The sequence below is a fragment of the Aptenodytes patagonicus genome, chromosome 7 (assembly GCF_965638725.1).
Source record: "Aptenodytes patagonicus chromosome 7, bAptPat1.pri.cur, whole genome shotgun sequence".
Taxonomy (NCBI): Eukaryota; Metazoa; Chordata; class Aves; order Sphenisciformes; family Spheniscidae; genus Aptenodytes; species Aptenodytes patagonicus.
Genome location: NC_134955.1, coordinates 47,390,008 through 47,414,176, shown reverse-complemented (window position 1 = coordinate 47,414,176; position 24,169 = coordinate 47,390,008). Strand labels below are relative to the sequence as shown.

Sequence of the window (24,169 nt, the reverse complement as noted above, 5' to 3'; positions counted from 1 at the left end):
TCAGCATTACCCAAGCAGAACTCGTCCAAGAAAAACTATCGTCTCCAAAACTTTAACAAAGTTCTCTGACTTTTTTTTGTGTGTGTGTCTCAATTTCTTTTATGGGTCCTGGGGCTGGCTGCCAGCACAGTGAGCTGCTCACAGCTCCCTGTAATTTCTGTAAGTGCCCTGTGATAAAGTGATGAGATTAACTCATCAAAATTCCAGCAGCCTCCCAGCGGCTGGCGGTCACACCACCAGCCCGGCTGCCAGCGCAGGGGGATCAGAAAGAGTTTCCCTTTCACTGCAGCAGCTGGGGGTGCTACAAGGCCCTGCAGAAGAGCATCAGCACACAAGGGTGCACATGGACAAGTCTGTATGCAAGTATAAAATTTGAGTCAAGTCTCTGTGTGTCGTGAACTGTAGATTATGTGACCCACAAGGAAAGGGCAGAAAACGGGATAATCTAATCGACAAGGCCTTGCTTTGAACTGTTGCTTATTAGAAGAGATTTCCTTGACTTAGACAATATTTACATTTGATCTGAAAAAACTGCTAGGACCTCACTGATGCCACGGCACAAGATTTACCTAAAAAATGGCTTCAAAAAATCAAGTGGTGGGTGGCCAGATCAGAGTTTGGATTTGTTCTAAGCCTTCATATGTGGCCTTGGAGGGCAAATCACTTCCTCTCTCTGTCCTAGTTTGCTCGTGTGCAAAATGAAATGAGCACCAAACCTACCTTCTGGGGAGATCGTGAGTCTTGATTCATTAAGGTCTAACTGCACTTTAAAGCCTTTAGATGAGAGATGCTAAGAAACAGCCAAGGACTATTAAAATGATAGATCATGGTTTTTATGCTGGAGAACTGCAAAATTACCCTATTTTCTGTAAAATTAGACCTTTGACTGTTAAACAGTTTGGAACGTAATTTCCAGCACACACATAATAGGAGCACCTGAAAATTGCACACCAGAGCTTGGACATTCAAGAAACCCCATAGTCACCATACCTCTCTGGAAGGGGAGGGACTGGGAAGAGGAGAATGCCTCCCTGAGCTTGGGGAGCGCAGTAAAGTCCCACCCGGCTCCTGCTTAAGTTACGGACAGGGCTCCTCAGGGGAGTTGAGCTCAGAATTAGTACAGCACTGAGAGCATAAGCTGCTCCCTGCTTACTGATCCTGCCTTTCTATAAAGCCTTTCTACAAGGAAACTCAGGAAAGATTATATAGAAGTAGCCAAGAAAGTCTTTAAAGCTAAAACTTTTTCAGCTTCTGTTTTCTGAAGAACCCCCCCATCTCTCCTCTTTTTCTGGTTTCTTCTTCATTGCTTTTCACCATTCTTTCCCTCTCCTCTCCCTTCCTCGCATGCTATGTCCTGCTCTGCACTGCTGCACACAGACCTCTCATCTCCTTCTTTGGGTGACTCAGAGGACCAGATGACTTGCAGCTTTTCCTGAACTTCAGGGAAAAACCCAGATTCAGACATATCTGCTATTAAGTTCCAAATTCCATTCATTCAAGTCATGTCTTTCACCCTAGTGATTTGACACAGCATGCTGCAGTTGTGACCAATGGTGGGGCCACTCTCTGCTGGTCCCCTGGGGCCAGAGGGCTGAGAGCAGGAATTCCCAGGGAAATCCATCTCACAGGTGCCTCAGCTCATACATTTGTTTCCTTTTATCCCAATTTTTATAACAATTGTTACACTGCCCCCATGGGGTTTTTTTGGTTGTTTGGTTGGGTTTTTTTGGTTTTGGTTTTTGTTCGTTCATTTGTTTGACAAGAACTGCTTGCAGAATACCGTTGCCTTAGGAAGGTCCCATCAGGCAGTCAGTATAATGCCTCCATGGTACAGCTATTCTGCATGACTGGGACAGTCTGCTGGAGAAAGCAACCTGACTTTTCAATAAGCCACTAGCTCTGATGACACTTTCATTTCAGTACCCACAAGCTTTTGTCCTGAATCCTTTTTCTCTCTGATTCTGAAGGTAAACAGATCATTTGGGTGTCTCAGTGAAAAGGGACCTGAAAACTGTAAAAAGGCCCTCGGTGAGTGCAGTGCCAGACCAGCAGTTCCTCTGCCCTCAGCAGGCACCAGCCTGACCTCCTGCACCAGGAGGGGGAACACTGATAATATGCACGGAGTGGATTCTCTACTACATTCTGCTTAAATTAGCCCTTCTAACTGAGGCATCATAGCCTGAGTCCTGGTGTGAGGAGAGGTACTTTGTGAAAATCAGAAGAAAATCTCTCCAATGATCTGCATGAGGTAAGAGGGGCTATTTTTTAAGCCACAGTTTTCAAAGAAAGGGATTCAAATATTGGACCTGTAAATCTGTATTTAGGCACTTGAATAAGTGACCTGATTTTCAGCAGGGCTGTCCTACGCTTCCAGGGACATGTACCTGGTCTAGGTGCCGGAGTATACACAAGCATCCGTAGAGGCTCCTATTTTTGGAAAGAAAAAAAAAAACAACGAACCAACCCAAAAAAACCACACAAAAAACCCCACCAAAAGCAAAACAAAAAACCTCCCCACCCTAGTACACATGTTTATCACTTGCAGGAAAATGAGACTTTGGAAAAGCAGGTGAAATAAGCCCTAGTGCTTGGATTAACTAAAATTTTACTTCATGCGGCTCATACAGTAAGAAAAACAGAAATGTGAGGACCAAGGCTTCAGGACTTGACGCTATGAGAGGAAAAGGGGGTAGCTATAGGTGTAACACCAGCACTGTTGGCCTCCTCAGGGTGGCACATCTGGCTCCTGCTCCACAAAAGAGGACTTGGACATTTCGCACAACCTCAAATCAGCCTCCTGCTTGCACGAGGATGCAGGAGACGGGTCCTGGGGCTACCTACTGGCAGCAAGTTTGTCTGTAGGGTTTCTGACACAGAAATACTTTACTGAAGTTCCACAGAAAAGATCCTTCTGCACAGAGTTCTCTGTACAGATGCACCGAGGCAAAAAGAAAACACAAGACTAATAGAGTTGAGTTGCACTGGAGATGGTCTTCTGAATCCAAGTGCTAGAGCTGTGAATAGTAAGCAGCACTCAGGCACTAGATCCAGGGAATACTGCACTTTCCCTGGTAATGCTTCAAAAGTTTTTGGAAAGCTCAGAACATCTCCTGGTTTTTGGCTGTGAACTCCCACCTGAGAAGTAGCACGAACATTTCTGAGAAGCACAGAAGGGTAGGACAGTGCCTGGCTGCCATGGCCGCTACTGTAGGGACACAAAACCTCCTTTCTGCATCTCACAGGCCCTTTGCTGATCCTGTGGATGGTAATGCTCTTCCACTGAGGAAAATGAGCAAACTCTCTCAACTGCTCCTCCCTTCCCAGGAGCCACTCTAACCACTGTAATGACAACCAGGAAGCCCTAGAAGACTACGGATTTTATTACAAGCCTGTTATAAATCCCTACAAGTCTTCTGAGCTGCATATCCACATTTTAAGCCCCTTATTGGTGTAAGGGCATCCCAGCACAGCGGTTGTATTGCTACACTTACTGAGTTTGAAGCTTGCAAGACTCAAGCAGGGAATCCACAGATGCAGGCACTTTGCCTGATACATAACCTGCCTATTCAGATGATGGTAAATGTGTCTCTTCTCTTTGACTCTCCAATAACCAGTTCTCCCCAGTATCACTCCTTGCAAGTCCTGTTGTATCACCTATGGGTATGAGTTCCAAGCACACAATGAGGTGATTCTCAAAGATCACAAAGAGGGAAATCTTAATTCAGATTTATTTTGCTGAGCTTTAAGCTTTTATTTTATATTAATGGGTCATTTTAGAAATAGCCTTAATTTTCACTATTTGAAGATGAAAAATAGATGAAGGGTAGTCATAGTCATGAGTATGTTGAATAATAAAGGGCTCATATGGTTACATAGCACTGTTATTAGTTAATACTCAGAATAGGCAAAACTACCTACCAGTTGTAACGACTGATGAATGAAAGATAATGACAATATATTTGATTGATACATAATGTTCTATCTACTGAGAAAACTATTAAAAGAAGGAATAGAGTAGAGTTAGATTAAGAATTTGTATCCCGTAAGAAATCCAGCATTTGCCTTTGTCCTAAATTTGGATGAGAGAATTAGTTAGGATTTCCATGGCATAGAAATTCAAACAGTTTTAATTCAGAAACATCCAAAACACATTATCTTTCATGTAACAGACCCGTTCCATTACATTCAACTAATATGAAATTCTTGGTTTCAAATCAGATCTCTCTTAAGCACCAATAGCAGCACACTTCAACATGCCCAAAACTCAGATTCTTTCCTATCTCCACTAGATTGCACCTTCCACAATATTCACAAAGTTAGGTGATGTCCATGGCACATGTTTTTATGGAGGACACTTGCATCATGGAGGTAAATGCAGACTGCTGCTAGAATATAATGGGGACCCAAAGCACAGTTCCCACAAAGCAATACAATGATAGAGAAATAGGATTAAAATTTTGTCAGACAGCCTAGCTGACCAAAAATGCTTCAAGTGAGTTCAGAATTTCTGACTCTGCCTCAAAGTGTGGGAAGTCCAGCGCTGGGGTTCAAAATAACATGCTCAGAGAGAAAGGCCCGTAGCCCAGTGGCGTGTGCTGTCACCTCATCTCAGGTTTTCACCTTTCCATCTCAAGCATTGCCAGTGCTGCAAAGTGGAAATGACACACAGGTTTCCAGGCCTTGATCCTTCCCTTGAGCCATGTAACACAATGTGAGAGAGGTCACAGGTGTGACCCCCCCCATAACCTGTGGGACATGTTAGGATGTGTTGTGTGATCCTGGCTTAGTTCAGCAAAACCAACCACTCCAATTCAGCTTGAAGTGAATCAACGGTTTGGATTTTCCTGACTTCTTTTTTTCTCCTATCATCAAAATTTTCCTTGGGGAAATCTGACTTGGTAAAAAAGCTGCTTTTCTTTGGAAAAATCCTACTGATGGAAAACTCCCACATAGCTACAATAGTGACCTCAGAGATAACCAGCCGTGTCCATGCTGGCTTTCAGCCTATCTTCTCCCCATCACTTGAAAAGCAACAGCCCTCGTGCTGTCCAGGACAGCCTGGCCTCACCTGGCTAAGGGGGAAAGTGAGTTGCAGAGCTGTTAGGCTCAAAGAAGGTCTGCAGCTTGGATGTCTGTTCTTCCCACTGCTGTGGCAGCAGCAGTGGGAATGGAGAGGCAAGATCCTCTTGCCTCAAGACATGCAGGTTTTACATGAGTTAATGCAGCTAAAAAAAACAATAGGCAGACTGGGATCATTTGTAGCAGGGGAGGGGGGTAGTTGGAGGGGGGACTTAGCATGAAGTTCTGCTTCATGATCAGGGGTATCTAGATAGGGCTGCAGGAGTCTTATCACCCAGGACAGATTTAGAGCCATTTTATAGCAGCATGCTAAAGTTACCAAACGTAGGGCCACCAGATTAAGTACTCTCATAACAGTCATTAGTTTTTCATCTTTCAATACTCAAGCAGAGAGAAGTGAAGTGGCTGGTCCAAGACCACAAAAGCCTGATGATGAATTTACCTACTGCATCTCCTCTGAGCACCTGGGAAATCCTGGGGTCATAGCTCCATCTCTGTGATCAAACCATTGAGTCAACGCCATTCCCAGATACCAGAATCATGGCAAGTCTTTTGATACTAGCAGGGAATACAATTGTATAACATACACATCTGCATGCTTTCTGCACACCCTATATTGATGTTAGGCAGCCTGGATGGATATTTTCCCACTTCTTCAGTTAGATGCTTAACACGTCTACTGAACATAATAAAGTTGCAGGACGAATACCTTTTGGAAATGCTTTTGCCACTTGCCGTCTCTTTTACGTGATCCTTAAACCCTTTTCCCCTGCATACCCAGGGCTGTGCTTGGATATCACATGCACTGCAGCAGAGCCCTAGGAACGGTGCATTTTCTTGACTCAACCAAACTCTGCAGCTCTATTTGCTGCCCACTCCCCTGGGCTCAGCCTTCAGCTCCATAGCTGAAATTGCTCACCCTCAGGCACAGCACACTCAACTCTCCCACTCTTGGGAATAAAAGCATTTTGGTACCTCAGTCGCCAGCCCAAGCTGATGACAGGGTGAGAGAAATCTCCGCATATTCCTTTCCCCCATCTGTTACACGTTAACAGGCAATCAATTAGGGAACCACAGGGAGAATATGGCTGTGCTGGGGAGAGGGGGTTGGAAAGAAGCACTCTCCCTTCTTCAGATTGTCAGCTGACATATCACCCAGGCTGATAAAGGCTCTAGTTACTGCCACCCTGCATCATTTTCTTTTGATTTTCTCTGAAAACTCTTCAAAAGTTCCTTTTTCTCTCTCTCCAGGTCAGGCCTCTCTTCTGCTCTGCCACAGAGATGCTCCAGCATCGCTCCCATGAAGGGTTAGTTTTTCAGTCTCTTCCTATATAAGGAGCCCCTAGGGCTTTGCTTCAGAGTACTACCCTGTCCCTCCTTTAGCACCTGAATGTGCCAAAAAGAAACACTGGGAATGGGTCCAAGTGCTGGAGGAGGGACAGAATCAGTGTCGACAGTCAGAAGTCCAAGTAAAAGTTCACATTCAATCACAGGAGATTCAGCAATGACAAATCACAGAAATCCTGCTGGGGAACAGGCCAACGCCCTAGAGATGGCCATGCTTTCCACACAGCATAATGAAAGAGGAAGAGTCAGTGGGGCAATACAGAGCGATTATTTCAACAGCTGGATAATAGTAAGGAGAGACACCTAGAATCTAAGAAATTAAGCTAGAAATAGTGAATTCTGCAGAAACCTGGGCTGAACTGCACCCTGTACTGCTCTCTCCACTCCAGAGTTGAACATCCCCAGTGACGGAGTGTAATCAGGTCCATTCAATGAACAAAAATAAAATGTGTGCTCTCCCCACATGTGCATTTCTTTCATTTCACAGCAGACAAGGAAGTGTTAGTGTGGTGGATTGACCCCAGCCAACAGCCAAGTACACACACAGCTGCTTGCTCACTGGACATCTGTCCCCACCATGGCTGGGTAAACTCAATACACTTTCCACTGGAAGGTGAATGATCCTGTCCTTTTTCCAGTTAGGGAGTGTAGGAAATAAAGGGAGTATCTGTACGTCCAGGCACATTTGCTCACACGGGGCCTGCTTGTGTAAGTACACCCAAGCATCCATGGATATTGGAGCTTGCCTGGATGCACTCGCACTTTTGGCTATACTGTTGTACCTGCGTGTGTGCACATCTGCAGCATACCTTTGGCAGTCCGGACAAAGCCATACGCCTCATATGTGAATTGTACATGCAGAAGCAATGCACTGCAATTCATCTACACATACATGCACTAAGGTTTTCAAAATCATCTGAGGAATTTCTCATCCTTAGTAAGACTGACAGAAACTGGGTAGCTCTACCTCCTTCAGTGCCTAAATTTTTTATCTTCATAGAAGTTGCATCTTAATGAAAAGGGTTAGTGGAGCTGGAGAAGGAGGAACACAGGATTGACTCTCATCCAAGTGCCCTGTCCCGCCTTGTGGTGAGGTCTGTATGGAGTCCATGGCCACAAATTAAGACTGGCGGGACAGCGTGAGAACCTCTCTACTCCTGTAATGCTGGAGCTTTCACCTCAAGGTGCAGACATCTCTAAAGAGATGCCATCTCTAGGCGAGGGCATCCATTCTTCAAATGGGCCTTAAAACCACCTTTAGAGTGCAAAGCATTTCCTTTCCAGGCCTCACTCCACTAGCAGCCCCATTATCAGGGTATCAGTGCCACTAGCAGAGGCAGGAAGATCCACTAGGCCAGACACCCAGATCTGGTAGCCAGCCAGGCTAGGAACTTGGCAAAGGTTCCTACCACCACAAAGCCTAACTTCACATCCAGGTGGATTTGGAAGGACCAGAGCTGGGCAGGAGGAGAGAGGAGGCATACAAAAGGATGGAGGGTTAGGTACATTACATTCACCCTCCCCTGCCCCCTTTTATATGACATGGAAACACTGCAGTCTCAGCAATGTCTGGGACCGTCTTCCTTTTTTGCTATGGAATGAACGTCTCAGTTTCCCTCCCTTCCCACCATACCTTGAATAGTCCTCTTGAAGAAGGCTTTGCACGCCTCACAGGAAGCCACGCCGTAGTGGTACCCAGAAGCAATGTCCCCGCACACCAGGCACAGCCGCTTGGGGATTGCATTGAGCATGTACTCGCACTTGGTGGGTGAGTCCTCCATGATGGCACTGGCGCAGTCATCGTAACGCTTACGGCAGGACCCACTGCCAATCCCTGTGCCATTGAACATGGGTGGTGAGTCTAGGCCATTGGGGTGGCCACCCATGGTGATGCCGTAGCCACCGCTAGCGTCAGAGGAGCCGCTCGGGCTGTGATGGCTGATGGCGTCGATGCCAGAAGATGGGCTGGAGGGCTCGGTCTTGATGAAGGACCCACAGCTGGAGGAGAGGTGCCGCTCCTCTGTGGCCATTCTGCCAAGCAGCCTGCAGGGAGAGAGCAAAGGCACTCAGCGGCCTCCTGGCCAAACCCAGCTCCAGGTTGGTCAAAAGAGATCCCTCCTTTTCCCACCTCAGTCCAACTCCAGTTGGCTCAGGCAGTTCAACCCGCCCCCAGGTACTTCTCCTTCAGGAATATCAGTACAACTCACTAAGAACAGCCCGCTTACTCCCCACAAACTCACACTCAAATAAAGTCAAGGCTATTCGTGTAGATCACCACTTCAGGCTGTTCACAGGCTGCAGTGCTGGGAAGGGGCATCAGTGCTGATGAGGCACAAACTACCAAGAACACAATCTGCCCCTGGGACAGTAGAAAGACATGAGCCTGTCTGTGGCAGACCAGGTGAAAAAGATGTTTGGTTAGTTTAAGATGCGCTGCCCTGGCTCTAAGCAAAAAGTTCACTAGCAGACCCTGCAGGAAGGACCTGCTCAGATTGGATTTTCATTTGTAATATAGAAGTCTTTGATTAATTTTCATGGTGGATTCCTTCCCCCCCACTTCACTATCATCACTAAAAGGGGAGCTTAGAAACTGAAGGAATATCATCTGATCAAAAGTTTCCTCCAGCTTAATCTTAAATCTTAATCTTTCTTCTATTTACTAGCATAAGGCTTTTGCATGGAGACGCTTCTCTCAAATTCCCACTTCTTAGAGAGAGGGTTATGCTCTTAAGTATATGGAAAGGACTGCATCTTTACCAAATTTGCAAGCTCTTCTTATTTATTGTAGTCACAGATAGTCTTACTCCTTATATAAATGTTCAGGCTTTTTCCAGAACACTGCTAATTTTTATGATATCTTACGGCAATGAGTTCCAGAGATTACCTGTGCAGTGTATGAACAAACAAAAAATCCCACTTGTATTTGCCCATGCTGTATTTGCAGCCTTTCAGGCTCCCTGAACATCTCCTGACTCTTCTCAGGAAATGTACTTTTGCCATGTTCTCCTCATTCAGCTCTTCATTATCTATATAATTGTTCTTCACGCAGAAGTTTTTGCAGACCTCTTATCTGCTTCATCATCCGTCTCTGAACTTCCTCTAGTCTGGCTATTTTTGTTCAGTCCAGAACAGAGTTCAATGAGCCAGCTCCTCAGCAGCGTGAAACTGGCACTGCTCCATCACTTCTCCAGCTGAAGGTCTGGACAGTAGTCAAGACAAAGGCACGCCATCAATTACCTACTGACGTTACCATATTTTCAATGTTATTTTCAGCCTATCTATTATATAACTCCTTACATTGTTTGCTTTTTTTCTCTTTAAATTAACATCTAAATTGTTATCATTTCTTCAACAGAGAATATCAGCAAGTTACTTACTGCAATCCTCAGATCTTTTCCTGGGTTGCTACAGTTAATTGAGAATCCATTAAGATGTATGAAAAATCAAATTAATGCCTTCTGGTGTGCAATGTTTTGCAATAGTCAACAGTGTATTTCATCTACCACCGTGCTGTTCATGCACCCAGCTTTATTAGGATCCTCTGGAGTTCTTCAGTCTTCCTTGATAATTTGATGTCATCTGCAGAGTCTCATTGTTCACCCTCTTCCCAGATGATTAACACATGGATCAAACACCACAACACTGATCTTTTGGGTGAGTTTTGTAGCCTTTATCATGCTGAAAATTGACTTCTCTTTCTTTTCTGGGTAGGGTGTGTCTACCCTTTCTTTTCCGTGTCAGACACTTTTTAATTGATAATAGTATTAACCTGAGAGGTTAAATTTTCCCTTCAGCAAGATAATTTGTCAAAGGCTTTTAAGAAAACCTAAATACATGCATTTTCCTGATGATATGTCCAAAGAATTCTGACTGACTGGGGATGCTTGACTTTTCTTCTTGGAAGCTCTGCTGGTTTAAAGTTACCATACCATGGTCATGTGGGTATTTTCTATTTCTATTTCAGTTTCAGCCTATTTACCTGGTATTTGTGGCAACTCCTGCCAAGAGGTCAAACCCGTCAGGGGACAGGACAAAACATTCTGTGATACAGCAAGGCTGGAGTGCACACATATATATATCACATCTGTGTGTCTGTTGATATGAATGTACATGTTTGATATGCAGCAGCTTCACAGTCCTGCATCCTTATGATCTCATTTGACCCAAGTATCTCCTAATTTTCCCTTCTCTGTTTCATCCCGATGTTTGACCTCATCTCCTATCTCTGGGATCGATTAGCCAAGTTTGTTCTTTGGCAAGACTGCTGACCTTGAGACTATGGGCAGGCATCTCACGTTCCTCGGCTGCTTTGCCTGGTGTTACTTGAGAGGAATCCAGAGTTTGGTCCCTCTCAGAGACAGCGTGATGAGTTGATGAATGCCCATGCTTTGCCCAGAGGGTCACACTAGACCAGAGGTCATGGAGCAGTTACAGGAATAATTGTTGCAGGTGCATTCATCTTTAATCCCGCAAGGCACCTAGACAGATTGCAGATCTCCTGGTGTAATGCCAGCTGTGTGGAGGAAGATGAAGTTTTGCTAGCTGAGACCAGATCTTAGCATCTCATAGCAAAGCTGAAAGCTGTTGTGCTGGCCAGATTCTGGAACCCTTCCCTACCCAAGAATTGCGTTTGTAGTAAAAACCTGAAGATCACTAGGCACCATAACATGAGATTAGGGTCAAAATAAAACACTGTTCTGCGCTGAGGAACTCCACAGTAAAAGGAGTTGGAGTTGTAATGTTAAGGGCAGACAGAGGACAACACTATGAAAAAGGCATGACAAGGAGGTGAGCTGTACTGTCAGACTCAGTCAGCGGAGTTCAAATCCCAGCTTCTGTCTCTTAAAAAGCCCAAAATTTACAGAAGACCTCAAGAGGACCCACTGAGGTATTTCCCTCCACTGAAAAAAAAAAAAAAGAAAAAAAAGAGGGGAGATCAGTGTCCTAGGACCAAGTCACTTCTCAACTCACAACCTCAATTATGGAGCCTTCCTCCCAAGACAGGCAAACAGTGACTGTCTGAAGGTGAATCAAGGATAGCAACAAACCCCCTGCATCCTTACAGCTGAGGGTGCTCCTGTTCCCTTTCAGGAGACAGTAATACATAGTGAGTTCTGGTTAGATGTGAATGCATGCTTTAGAGGCAAAAGTCCTTAACACCAAGACAGATCAAAGATCATAGCTAAGGTGACTCCAGCCATTCCAGAGCTTGTGTTTTTCTTTTCTGGCCTCTGGAACAACTTGCATAGTTGATTATTGCTGGGCAGCACACACTGAGTTAAGCCTCACCAGCTCTGACTTTCTGCAAGTCTCATGGAGATCCCGTGGTGATTTTTAAACAGACTCAGTGTCCCCTGGCAATGAAATACAACATCTTGAACTTCAAGAAGAACAGCTAAATGTTTTTTGCAAAGAGTTCAAAGTGATGAACAGCCATTTTGCTCAGCTCTAGTTACCTTAATAGGAATGTAAAAGGAGAGAGACTTGATCCAACTCTCCTCCGTGCTGGCACAGGAAACTCCGTTACTATTTCTGTGCCCCTGTAACAGGCTTAGAGGTTCTAAACATTTCGTTCTTTTCACCTTTCCTCATCATAGGTCATTCCCTCTAATCCCTTTAGCATCTTTGTGGCCCGTCTCTGGATTTGTTCCAACTTGCCTGGGTCTCTCTTGTAGCAAGGTGCCCCAAATCGCACAGTGCAATGCCACAGCACTACAGGGGAGAGTCACACTGGAAAGCACACAGCCGGGCAGACATATGGACCAACTGAGCAGTAGCTTTGCCAGACATCAGGTTGCACATCAGCTCACATCATTTGATAGCCACTGTCTCACTGGGACCTCTCTGAACATAAGCTGCTTTTGCCACCGTGCTCTGCACAACATGAAATTTGGAGATTCTCCTTGCTCCAAAGTAGATCCAGTATCATCTTTAAGCCACACACTGCTAATTGCCACTTGTTTTACCAAAGCCTGTTAATAATGCTCATTTTTTCAGCCTAGCTCTTCTTTTTTCTACTCTGATTTTTTTCTAGTATCTTTCAGTTGTGTCAAATGTAAATTTGAGAACTCTTCCTTTTCCATTTTCCTCCAGGTCACGAATGAATATTTAAAATCAAAACACTGCCCTTTTGGACACTACCTTTGCAGAAGGATAAAGAATGTCTCTAACTCTTCTGTTTACACTCTGTCAGCTAATCCATGATTCATTTCACAGGATTTGTATCAAAACCAATTTGATCTAATTTCCCTAATAAGATCTTGCACAGCTTTGTGTCAAAAGCCCATGCATGGTCCAGGGACAGTCTATCCATTGCATTCCTTTGTCCCACTAATTATTTAATTGTATCAAGAAAGGTTATTGTCTGCTGTACTCCTGTTTCATAAACCTACTGCTGTTTATCACTAACAATGTTGTTAGCCTTTACGTGCCTGTAACTGCCCTCAGACAAGCATGCTCTGATCTCAGTCATTCTGGATGTAAATACGCAGGTTTAGACCAAGTCGAGATTGCGCTTTAGGTTTTTATCCATTAGCGTTATCTCCCTCGGGCAGTGATGCTGGGTTAATGTTACAAGTTTCTCCAATTCTTCTCTAGCCTTTCATCTTTTGCTATTCCTCTATAATGGCTGGATTGCTTATGAGTTTAATGTTCTCTTGAGAACAACAGCAATAATAAGAGAGGGAAAGACTGCTAGATGGACAGGACCAGAAAGAGACAAAAGATTACTGTTATAAAATCAAGGCAGTAAATATTGCCCCAAATTTTTTTTCTTTTAAACTTCAAGGATTACAAGTTTGGGATCCATGCAGATAAGGCTATTTTATTGCACATCCTTTGAGGTTATTTTTGCCAGAAATAGTCATTTGTAGCTATGTTCACCTCTTTACCCCACTTCTGGATATGAAAATTACAGGAATTCAGTACTCTCTATCTACAAGCCTTCACCTGACTCAAGAGAAAACACTCACACCTGCTCAGCAAGACAATGTCCTGCTTTGTAACAGAAGGTAACTTTTCCCCATCAGAAGAATTCTCTATCAGCTAAAGGTATCCACAATTCAGTAACTTAATCTAAGTGCTGAGGCAAACCCACGTATTTGACCCTGTACCTTCTTCATGCAGCACTCCCTATTCCAAACTGGATCAAAGAAAATTTAGAGGCAACTCTGCTGAGCTTCTCTAGTGGCTGATCCTCATTACGTGATCTTCAATAGGAAAGGCAAGGATAGCTCAGTGCTATACTCCAGTTTCTTAGAGGAAGGTAAGGAATGGGCATCAGAAGTTCTACCATGTAGGCCAGTCCCTTCACCAGTATTTGCTGATAAAATCACACACTCACCAACCCAACATGTTGGAGATTTCCAACAGTAAGACTGAAATTGTCATTAAAATGAATGCTGAAATATAGCTGCAGGACTACTATCAGCTGAGGGAAGGGGAGAGCAAGAGAACACTCAGGTCCTCCTCAGGCAAAACCTTCTCTATTCTGGGCATAAGGAGAAATGTAAAAGGTCAGAAATGGGCTTTTTTGGGTGGTTCTCACAGCTGGATGTGGATTCCAGACAGAATGAAATCTTGATTTTTTTTAAGTCCTCTAAGATCTACCATAAAATTGAAAACCCCTGCAGGTGAGATGCCTGTACAGCTTGTAACTTCCAGGTGCCCTATGTCTGTGCTTGTGGAACTGCACTTTAGTCCTGAAGTCCATGAATAGGGAGTCCTCACAGTAGATTCAAGCTTTACTGACAAAACCTGAGAAGACTGCCATTATAAACCTGCTCACTTCAGGCCCCAGCTTGTGACAAAAGCACACTTTGGATTGCACAGACATTTTTAAACCAGCCATGAAAGACCAAAGAAGCTTTAATCTACAGAAACACCAATGATTTAAACAGAGATAAAACGTCCAACCTCTTCTCCGGTACAGGCCTATTTTTGCTATCAGTATTTGTTGGCCCAGATGATATAAACCTGCACTGCATGTGTAAATGAGATGTGCATATCATGCCATGATGCCGTTTGGGCAACACAGACTTTGTGTCCTTTGTGGGCCACAGCTGCCTGACAAACAATATAGATCAGCTTCTCAAACACTGGCCACAACTGCAGTAACAAGCCACATTTTGTTAGGGGTTTTTTTTAGATACAGGAGACAGAAATAAATAATGTTTTCCAAGTGGCAGGCTAGATGTGACAGCTGCAATAACAGCCAGTGTAATTTTAGGTCACACATGCAAAGAGTTAATGTCACGGAGCTGAGATGTCCACACCTGTTGGGCAACCTGCTCTTACCATGGACAGCTCACACACATGCTCCCATCCCTGCCTCTCTGCTTCGAGGACACCCACCATGGTGCTAGGGAGGCAAGGGGTCAACACACCCACTGGTTTCTCCTGGTCTTCTACTCAATATGGACTTCAAATGAGAGACACATCATCTAGGGACTCCTCATCTTTACTGATAGCTCTTCTCCATGCAACAGTCCAAGAATAATGGGATCTGCCAATATGCCACTTTACTCCTGTACAGTGGATAACTGTGGGTAACTCAGCCATACCAGTCACAGTCCAGGAAGCTTTTCTGGGCTTATTCTATCATACAGGAACATATCCTGTTCCCAGGGCAAACTTCATTTCTCTCTGGGGGTAGGCAAGAGCTTGGGTAGTACACACGTGATGGGCATGATCATAAACATAAATCTCCAAGATACCAGGCCATAGGCTTTAGAGGTTTTTTGTTTAAATCACAGTATTTTGCATTGCTATAAAGGACAAGAGAATCAGAACCTCAGATCAATCTAAATATTTTTCTCTGGAGCGCAGATGTGATCTCTAAGAGTTCTGTCATGTTTGCTAGTGGCGGCTCCCTTTGGCTTGCGTGGGTTATGCTTCTATTCTGTAGAGTACGACAAGCCCCAGACAGCCTGTTTGCAAGGCATTTGTCCGTAATAAGCCCACACTAATACTACATACTTGTCTTTGGAACAAACATAAACCACAGCTTAGCAAAAGGCTGATGAGCTTGCTCTCTAATTTGGAGTGGAAAGCGTTGTGTGACTTCTACTCCACAGCATGAATACCAACCTGTAGTTTACAAACCTGGACTGCCAGGTTGTAACAAGGTCCAACTGTCAGCATTTTATTCTAAAAGAGCTGCACCATCCTAATTCCAATTACAACCATTTTCTGTTGCTTTTGGCTTTGCTGGCCATCTGGACCTGGCTTATTTTGTAAAAATGCATCACACTTGGCCTGCCTTTCACCCTTGCTCTGAAGAGAGATCTAGATTTTTTTAATTTGCTTTATAATTTGACAGTGGGTCAGGGGAAGAACTTCTGAGTGAGGAGGCTGAAGAAGCTAAAATGAAAATATGTAAGGAAGCCAGCAAAGTCCCACAGCTCCCCACCTGCAAGAGCCTATCTAGAAACCTGTCTCCAGGGGTCAGTTCCCCTGGTATTCCTGAAGAGACCTGTGTTGTATGAGATCTACTGAAGCATGTCGCTGGATGAGACCCGTTCTGCCATGTAGACTGGAGGAACATATTCCTTGCACAGCAGGGGAGATGGAGGCCCAAGCTGGGCTCTACTGCAAGCTAAGGAGATGGAGACAGCAAGTGCTCATATTCTGGCTCTTACACAAATAGTATTTGCTTGTCTAATGCCCAAGAGACATTTTATCCCTTTGACCCACTGCATAACCAGAGCCCAGTTACGTATTGGTAGATCTTCTCTAGCCCAAGTTAGCTCGTGTTGATGAAAGCTGCCGCAGCAAACTGTCTGGAGGCTTCTTAAATAAAAAAGGCTTCTCATGGGCAGAAGACATTATGGATTTACTACTAGTCTTCATCCCTCTCCTCATTCTTGCAATTTCTCTTCACCCTTAGGACGACACTCTTGTTAGTAAATGGTAAGAAGTATTACACAGATGAAGTGACAATTAATCTGGAGGTGTGACATATATTATCAGTTCACTCTTGTATTAACGCATTGTCTTTTGAAGGTACCTTGCCCTATGGTGTACTAATGGCACTCCCTCCAGAGTGAACTGCTTTAGCACTTGAGCTAATGCTTCTTGCTTATACTTCTGTTGATATCACAGGAAAACAAGAACCACAATTGACTTGCTGTTCACTATCTATCCAAATTCTACCACCACACTTTTTCCCCCCATGTTATCATTGTGTTTCACATTTCCACTTCTTCCCCCAGGATTTCTACATCTGGAAGACTGCTCACACCAGTTCAACAATTTTGCCTGCATACAGCAAAGCTGCAACTCAGCCCCTGTTGAAATGCTCAGCTAGACCTTCATTTCTTCTTGAATGTCTTTCTTTATACTCTGCCTATCTAGGGCACTTATAATCTGTATCTCTCTTAGTACCTTCAGTGTCCTTCAGACACTTGTGAATGAGACCCATACAACAACATGTTCAGTAAAGCACACTTCAAACACTTGTGCATCAGAATTTTGCTTCCACCTTTTCAGCTGGGCAAGAAAAGGAAAACCTCCAGCACTGCCATTCATATCACATTTATTTTTGCATCCCAGCCTGATCGCTCGTCTCATCTCACATAGACCTTTTCTTTCACTCAGTACCCTCTCAGCATTTCTGAGAGAAAATTGCCACCAGTGCAAATTCTTCAGCCTGCACTTCCTTGCATTTCAAGATACCCACTGAAAGCACCCCTCTCTTCAACTTTGCCTACAATTCATGATGAACAATGGCAGGAAAAAAAGAGAGACCCAGAGGTACTGCTTAATTTCTCTAAGTGTTTGAGGAAGGAGTTAAGATGGGAGATACTTACAAATCAAGGACATCATCCTAGAAACAAATGTGAAACGAGACTTAACATTTAAAGAATTAACGTTTCTTTATGAATACTAGTTTACTGAAAGGGTGACTCTAGGTTTATTCAGACAAAATCTGAACTTGTGTGTTCTCCAACCTGGATGCATTCAGGAATTCTGAGTTTGACCTGTTAATTTTTTTTTTGAGGGTTTCTGTTTCTTACACTTCAAAACTTACAGTTGTAGTGGAATTCTGCCTCCTTCTCCCACCCTTGCCAAGACAATCCAGACAGAATAGATGGGCTTTGCCTAGATTCCACCTGTAGCTCTTGGAGAAATCTGTAATTAAGTGCCTCATCATTAGAAACATTACTCAAAATCAGACAGATCCTGAAAAACTGACTGAAATTAGTTCCACATAAATTACAACATGGAAAATAACAATGGGCAATTAGTGCTTTTCAGTCTGAAATCTTTTTATCCCTGACTCTCCAGAAAGCATTTCTAAGATGATACGGTAGCAAAGCAAGATAACAGTGTGAGAGCAAACACTGGATCTGGCATAGGGGAGATATCCCAGAACCACTGGAAAAGTGTGGAAGTGGGAGTCAGTTGGGCTGTCGGTGAGGATGGAGGCACAAGAGAAGAACTGCATGGGGTCAAGGACAGACAAGAAACCTGTGCTACACAGTGAGGCTGAGATACAGCACTTGAACAAGCAGAGAAAGGGAGTACATAACAAAGGTAACTGTAGACCATGCTCCTCTCAAGCTTATGAACACCACGGGTTTGAGGAGAATAGGTGATACATGGAAATACCCAGTTTCCTTCTGCACACCTTAGACTGCTGTAACATACAGGATTATCTTTAGCTACCTATTTAAGGAAACCTCAAGGTTCAGTTTTGCTGAGTCTTTAAAACCCCACCTTTGGTAGGTATTTAGCAGATCTCTTACCACACACTGCATATATTAAGTAGCCCACTGCAGCTGACCCAAATTCCAGTTTCAAACCCTAATGACTTGTTCTAAATCTACTTCATTCATCCATCTTCCAGACTGTTTGTTCGCTTTTCCTTTGACTGACAATGTAGCTTCCAGTCCACTCAAGCCAAGCCCTACCTGAGGCCCCACAATGTCCTGCTTTCTTACTTGCCTGAACCAAGAGATGAGGAGGAGACCATGGCCAACAAACCACTCTTTAGACAGAAAACTGTGTAACAGAACAAGTACATAATTTTCCCCAACATTCTGCGTAACTTGTACATTCATTTCTCTAGATAAAAACAACCCACCCCAAACAAATTGTAAAGCAAAATACTTTTAAATTACCTCAATTTTCCTCCCAAATTGGCATCACTGTTTGAAAATTTAACTAAATGTGATTACAAAAAAAACCACCAAAAATATTCCTTTCTGTCATGGTGAACAGATTATCTCCTCATCCCAGGAAGTCTTCACTTTTCCCTGTTATTATTTTGGGACATGAAAGAAAAAAACCACAAGCTTGCAAGATCTTCAACCTCAGTTTCACTTCCCATTCCCTGTCCTTAGTGTCCCTACTCACGGACAAGCAGAAGCCAACAGACACAGCAAAGCAGACAGACAGGCAGTCAGGCACCCACGAAGAAGATATACAGCTGCTTCTACACTTTCATATAGTACCTTTCTGAGATAGGCTTAAACGTTACATAGCTTTATTCTGTAGGGTATCTGTGTATAGCAGGTATGCATACATATAATAAATTTATCATGCAAATGCACACAAACCCCTTCCTCACACACCCCCTCCCACATCTCTTCTTTCCTCATTATGTGGATGCACCTAGATACCATTCCAGCAGCTTTGCTATAGAAGCCAAACTATGACTTCATATTTCCAGACCTTTATAGCAAACATAATGCACTAAAGCAAAAACAAACAATCCAAAAAACACTGCCTAACTGAGCTACATCATCAGCAGTCTGCACCTTCAGTCACAGCCCTGTGTCTACTAGAGCATGAGAAGGAGAAGACCTCACATGATTTTACATACGTCTGCACTCTGTCTGATCTCGTATTTAAGAACCGTTTGTTCTCTGTCCAGAGGTCTGGAACCCTTTGCAGATGCTACTAGGAGGGGGGCTGCCCTCTTCAAAGAAGGGACCCAAAAAGAAGCAAGTTTCAGCAACCGACGGCCCGGTGTGACCCAGCCCAGCCCAGCCCAGCCCAGCCCACCCTGCCGGCATGTCCTCCCTGCTGCGCTTGTTCCCTTTGCCCTTGGAATGCTATCACTTATTATCACGCTGACTTCTCCAGATGGGGCATTTTGGCTATTGATCTGATAAATAAACAGCCTGCTCGCTCGATCAAAATGTTATTTTGCATTTCAATTACTGTTCACTAATGCAACCTTCATCCCGCCAAGAGCGCTGCTGGCAATGACACTCGACCTGGCACAGGCGTTTGCAAGCAAATTCGGCAATGCCTGCTGCAAGCACCTAACGGGATTACCAACCTCCATTAGATGCATAGAAAGAGAAGGAGATGGACAGACAGTACTGGGCTGAAGGGGAATAGACGTGTGCAGAACAGAAGGTGTGAGCAACCTGGACAAGGGGTAGGGATAGGCAGAATCACAAATCCATTTACAAGACAGCTTTGCCAAATATTTTGATGGTGGGAAGTCTTGGAAGCTAAAGACATTCCCTCCAGTGGACAACCCCGACAGCTCATAGCAGATAGACTGAGCTCACTGTGTGTGAGCCATGCAAGAGTTCAGAGCAATGGGAAATGTAAATCAATGTCTGTGACAAGCCAGCAGTGAGCACTGCAAACCCATCAGGGCAAACAGGATCATTTCGAAAGCAAGTTCTGGAGCCTAGCTCCACTGGGGTTCAGTAGGCCCTAGAGCTGTATGCAGGATGCTGTGTGTAAACCTGCAGGGAGGAAACCCTCTTAGTCCTTGCTGGATTCTTCAGTATAGCGGGAAATGTGACTGCCTTTGGAGAACCTGGTAGTGATACAGCAAGAGAGGGTCATCCAGAGGTGTTGGTAAGAGATGGATCTTTGGCAGGTGTTGGTCTCTATTAACTCAGCACTCTGTTTACATCAGGGAATCCTTTGCCAAATCTCCAAACTGATTTCACTCAAACCCTGTCTACAGTGGGAAACACAGCACAAATAGCAAGTCAGTGAGCGGCCACCAGCAGTGAGGTCAGGCATGACTATATGGTTATGAGACTACTTCTAGTCCCAAACTCTTCTGGTCATGTGATGTACTTCACCAGGTGGCTGGTTTTGCACCAGACTCCTACTGCATGATGCAGAATGCACCTTGGCCCCTTTTCTTTTTCCTACCTAAATCCCTAAATGAAATGTAAATCACAAAATGACACAACCATTTACTAATACTAATTGGGGGTGTTGGTCGACAGCCGGCTGAACATGAGCCGGCAGTGTGCCCAGGTGGCCGAGAAGGCCAATGGCATCCTGGCCTGTATCAGAAATAGTGTGGCCAGCAGGAGTAGGGAAGTGATCGTGCCCCTGGACTCGGCACTGGTGAGGCTGCACCTCGAATACTGTGTTCAGTTTTGGGCCCCTCACTACAAGAAGGACATTGAGGTGCTGGAGCGTGTCCAGAGAAGGGCAACAAGGCTGGTGAAGGGTCTGGAGAACAAGTCTTCTGAGGAGCGGCTGAGGGAACTGGGGTTGTTTAGCCTGGAGAAAAGGAGGCTGAGGGGAGACCTCATCGCTCTCTACAACTACCTGAAAGGAGGTTGTAGCGAGGTGGGTGTCGGTCTCTTCTCCCCAGTAACAAGCAATGGGACAAGAGGAAATGGCCTCAAGTTGCGCCAGGGGAGGTTTAGATTGGACATGAGGAAAAATGTCTTTACTGAAAGAGTGTTTAAACATTGGACCAGGCTGCCCAGGGAAGTGGTTGAGTCAGCATCCCTGGAGGTATTTAAAAGACGAGTAGATGAGGCACTTAGGGACATGGTTTAGTGGGCATGGCGGTGTTGGGTTGACGGTTGGACTCAATGATCTTAGAGGTCTTTTCCAACCTCAATGATTCTATGATTCTATGATTCTATGCACGCAAATGGTGGTCAGTGCTTTCACCACCCCCTGCACAGTGTGTCTGTGTTGGACTTAGCTCCCAGGTGACAAGGCAATATAAATAGTCAAGAAAATGCATTTCTCTCAATTTCTAGAGATTCTTTGACAAAGATCCTTTGCCAGACCTGGACAAATTTCTCCCATTTCATTACCAGACAGCATCCAAACTGAAACTGCCAGTCATCCATGAGTTAAAAATAAACAAACCCGTGTAACACCCTGACATTATATAAACAAAATGCTAAGTATAACACCCTGAATGAGATCAATGTGACGCATAAAGACAGGATCTATAACTCCACACACTCACACTTCATCTGCTCTGCGTGCCCAGCCTCCCAGTTCCCTCTGCCCTTGGCAAACTAAGCCTGTGTCCCACACCCATCTCTCTCTGGCCAGGTCTATGCTGTAGACCTTGCTCTCCCAGATCTGTCTCTGTGCCCATCCTTTCTCTGAGCCCACTCTTGGGAGCAGACTTTCTGGGAACCATTCTACACCTAGATCACATCTCTTGCCAACCACTAGGCATCCATGCCCCAAACACAGCCTAAGGACCCGTATATACGTTATGACTCCTAGTCACTGGCTCTGTACTTACGACACGAGGCACTGAAGTACAGTGTACTGAGCCCTTAAAATGCAGCCAAAATGTCTCAAAGACTAATTCCAGCCTCAACGCTAATCTTCTCATAGACTTCAGCAAGTCACTGCAGCTCTCCAAGACACTGCTTCCCCAACTGAAAAGCAGGGATATGGTCCTGAATGACCTAACTCTCAGGAACATCGTGAGAGTTAATCAGCAACTATGATTGAAAGAACGGAGTGTGCAGTTGAGTGTGCTAAACAGAACGATGGAGAGATAAGCCCAGTGCTCACATGATGGCCTCCGCTCCAGATTATCAGCAGAATTTGAACCTCTTTCTTCAGCACTGCAGCTCAGAGATTTGCCTGTGTAAGTAGTTAGTGTTTTCCTGCATGCAAGCTAGCCAGAGGAATAAAACATTGGCTTCACAAATCTGTCTGTGTTATACAGAACCAATTCTGACCTCCTCCTACATCTGGCTGTACTTTAAGTCCAGTCCCCTGTGACCCTGTCTACACAATAACCTTATCTCTAATACCGCCTAATCCTATCTCCATCTCCCTAGGTGCTATTTCACACACCAACTGCCTCCTGACCACACCTCCATACAACCCATTTTTCCTTCTCCTTCGCAGTTACACCTCACTACAAGTTTTTCATCAAAAATTCATTTTGTTAAAAAATGCTATTATGTTTCATTACAGAACTAAGTCAATTTTGGCAATGTTTTGCACTGTAAGATTTCCAAAACAACTTTAAAGAAAATGAGATGTTTAATTTTGCTTTGTTCCTAGCACTTTGTTTAGCCTGTCATGTGCTGCCTCATGTGTTCTTTGACTGACCAATTGTGCATTGTTTCAAGAACATAACGAAACAAAATATTGGAATTTTCCTCAAAATAAACTTCATTGGAATTTCCACTCTGCTTAAAATTTCAGGTTGCAGCCAGATTTGGGATGAAATAACATTTTGAAACAACAAATATTCTGTGAAACAAGATTCTAATTTTCAGGCAGCTCCACTCCCTGTATCTTCCACACAGTCCTCTGCTTGCACTTCACTCATCAGGTCTCTTTTCTCTATTTATATGCATTCAAGAAATATGTATGTTCTAATGTACGCAGAAACGTTTTGACACTTCTGAAAATTCAAGAGTACCATAGAAGCTGTGTCATCAACTCATATAAAATGGTCATCCTGTATTACTCAGTCCTTTTACATGGTAGGGATTAACCATGTGTCAAGGAGCATCCCGCAGCCAAAAATCAACCCCTCTGTTTTGAAAGCTGAGTGCTGCTGGAGAAACTCAGCTCTGCTTTTCCATCTGGTGCCATTTAAGCTTTACCCCATTCCTTCTGCATCACAATGAAACCACTGCTGGCATGTGATCAGAAGTGCCAAAACCCTGGCTCCCTATCAACTTACAAAAATTGACCTGGACATTTTATCCACTTTGATGAGACCTTGAATGAAACTTCTTTCTCATTCACTCACGGCAAGGAGTGCTACTTCTTAGGACCGCTGTGAGCCACAAAACAATGCTTCATTTTACAACCTGAGGAAAAATTGTTAGAATTGAATATAAGTATCTTACCTGCCACCTGAACCCTACCCAGCATTTTGTAGCTACAGTGGAAATAAATCACAAGTAGTTGGGACAGTATCCTATCTCTTCATTTAAGCCTTGATCCAACTACTATTGAAATTAAATCGTGATTTCTATTGATCTGAACAGGAACTGGACCTCAGAATCTGAAGAGTCATCTGAATGTTGAGCACTGCAGCTATTCCATGCCCTTCATTGGATTTCTGGAGACTTGTCTTCCAGTGGTAAACTACTCCTTCTTCAAACACAGTTTTATTTCAAATGTTCCTGGGAAGGAAAGCAAGATGAACAAATCTTTCCCAGTAGAGGGCTTTCTCAGAAATCCCCACATACCCCAATAAACACTCTTCTTCTGCCAGTAACACTGCACAGATTGATGGCCCTACCCAACCATCGCAAATCATGGGGTACAGTGAATCTATTCACACATCTCCATCTCCGGGTGACACTCACTGACCTGAGCATCCCTTGGAAGCTACTTTGCTGCCAGCTGTGACAGGCTTGTCCACCCTGTGCACTTCACTCCAGAGAGTAAGTTCAGCAACAACAGGCTCCCTAAAAAGATCTCTCTAATAGGGATTCATTTATTTCATTGGATTCATCCTAAGCAGATAAATAGCCCAAGCTCTAGGTACCTCTGACAACTGTCCTGCTTGCAAAGAGGA

The 24,169-nt window shown here is 44.2% G+C and overlaps 1 protein-coding gene across 5 annotated transcripts in view; it reads right to left on the bottom strand.

The window, feature by feature from the left end:
* The window catches only part of ESRRB (estrogen related receptor beta), a 137,147-nt gene that overhangs the window by 36,645 nt on the left and 76,333 nt on the right, over window positions 1-24,169 (bottom strand). For 4 of the 5 annotated variants that reach the window (XM_076345156.1, XM_076345157.1, XM_076345161.1 and 1 more), the window contains one exon: window positions 8,060-8,469. The exons of the other annotated variant lie outside the window; for it this stretch is intronic. In XM_076345156.1, coding sequence (XP_076201271.1) covers window positions 8,060-8,469 — 410 coding nt within the window. The remainder of the gene's footprint in view (window positions 1-8,059; window positions 8,470-24,169) is intronic. 5 annotated transcript variants of the gene reach the window in all.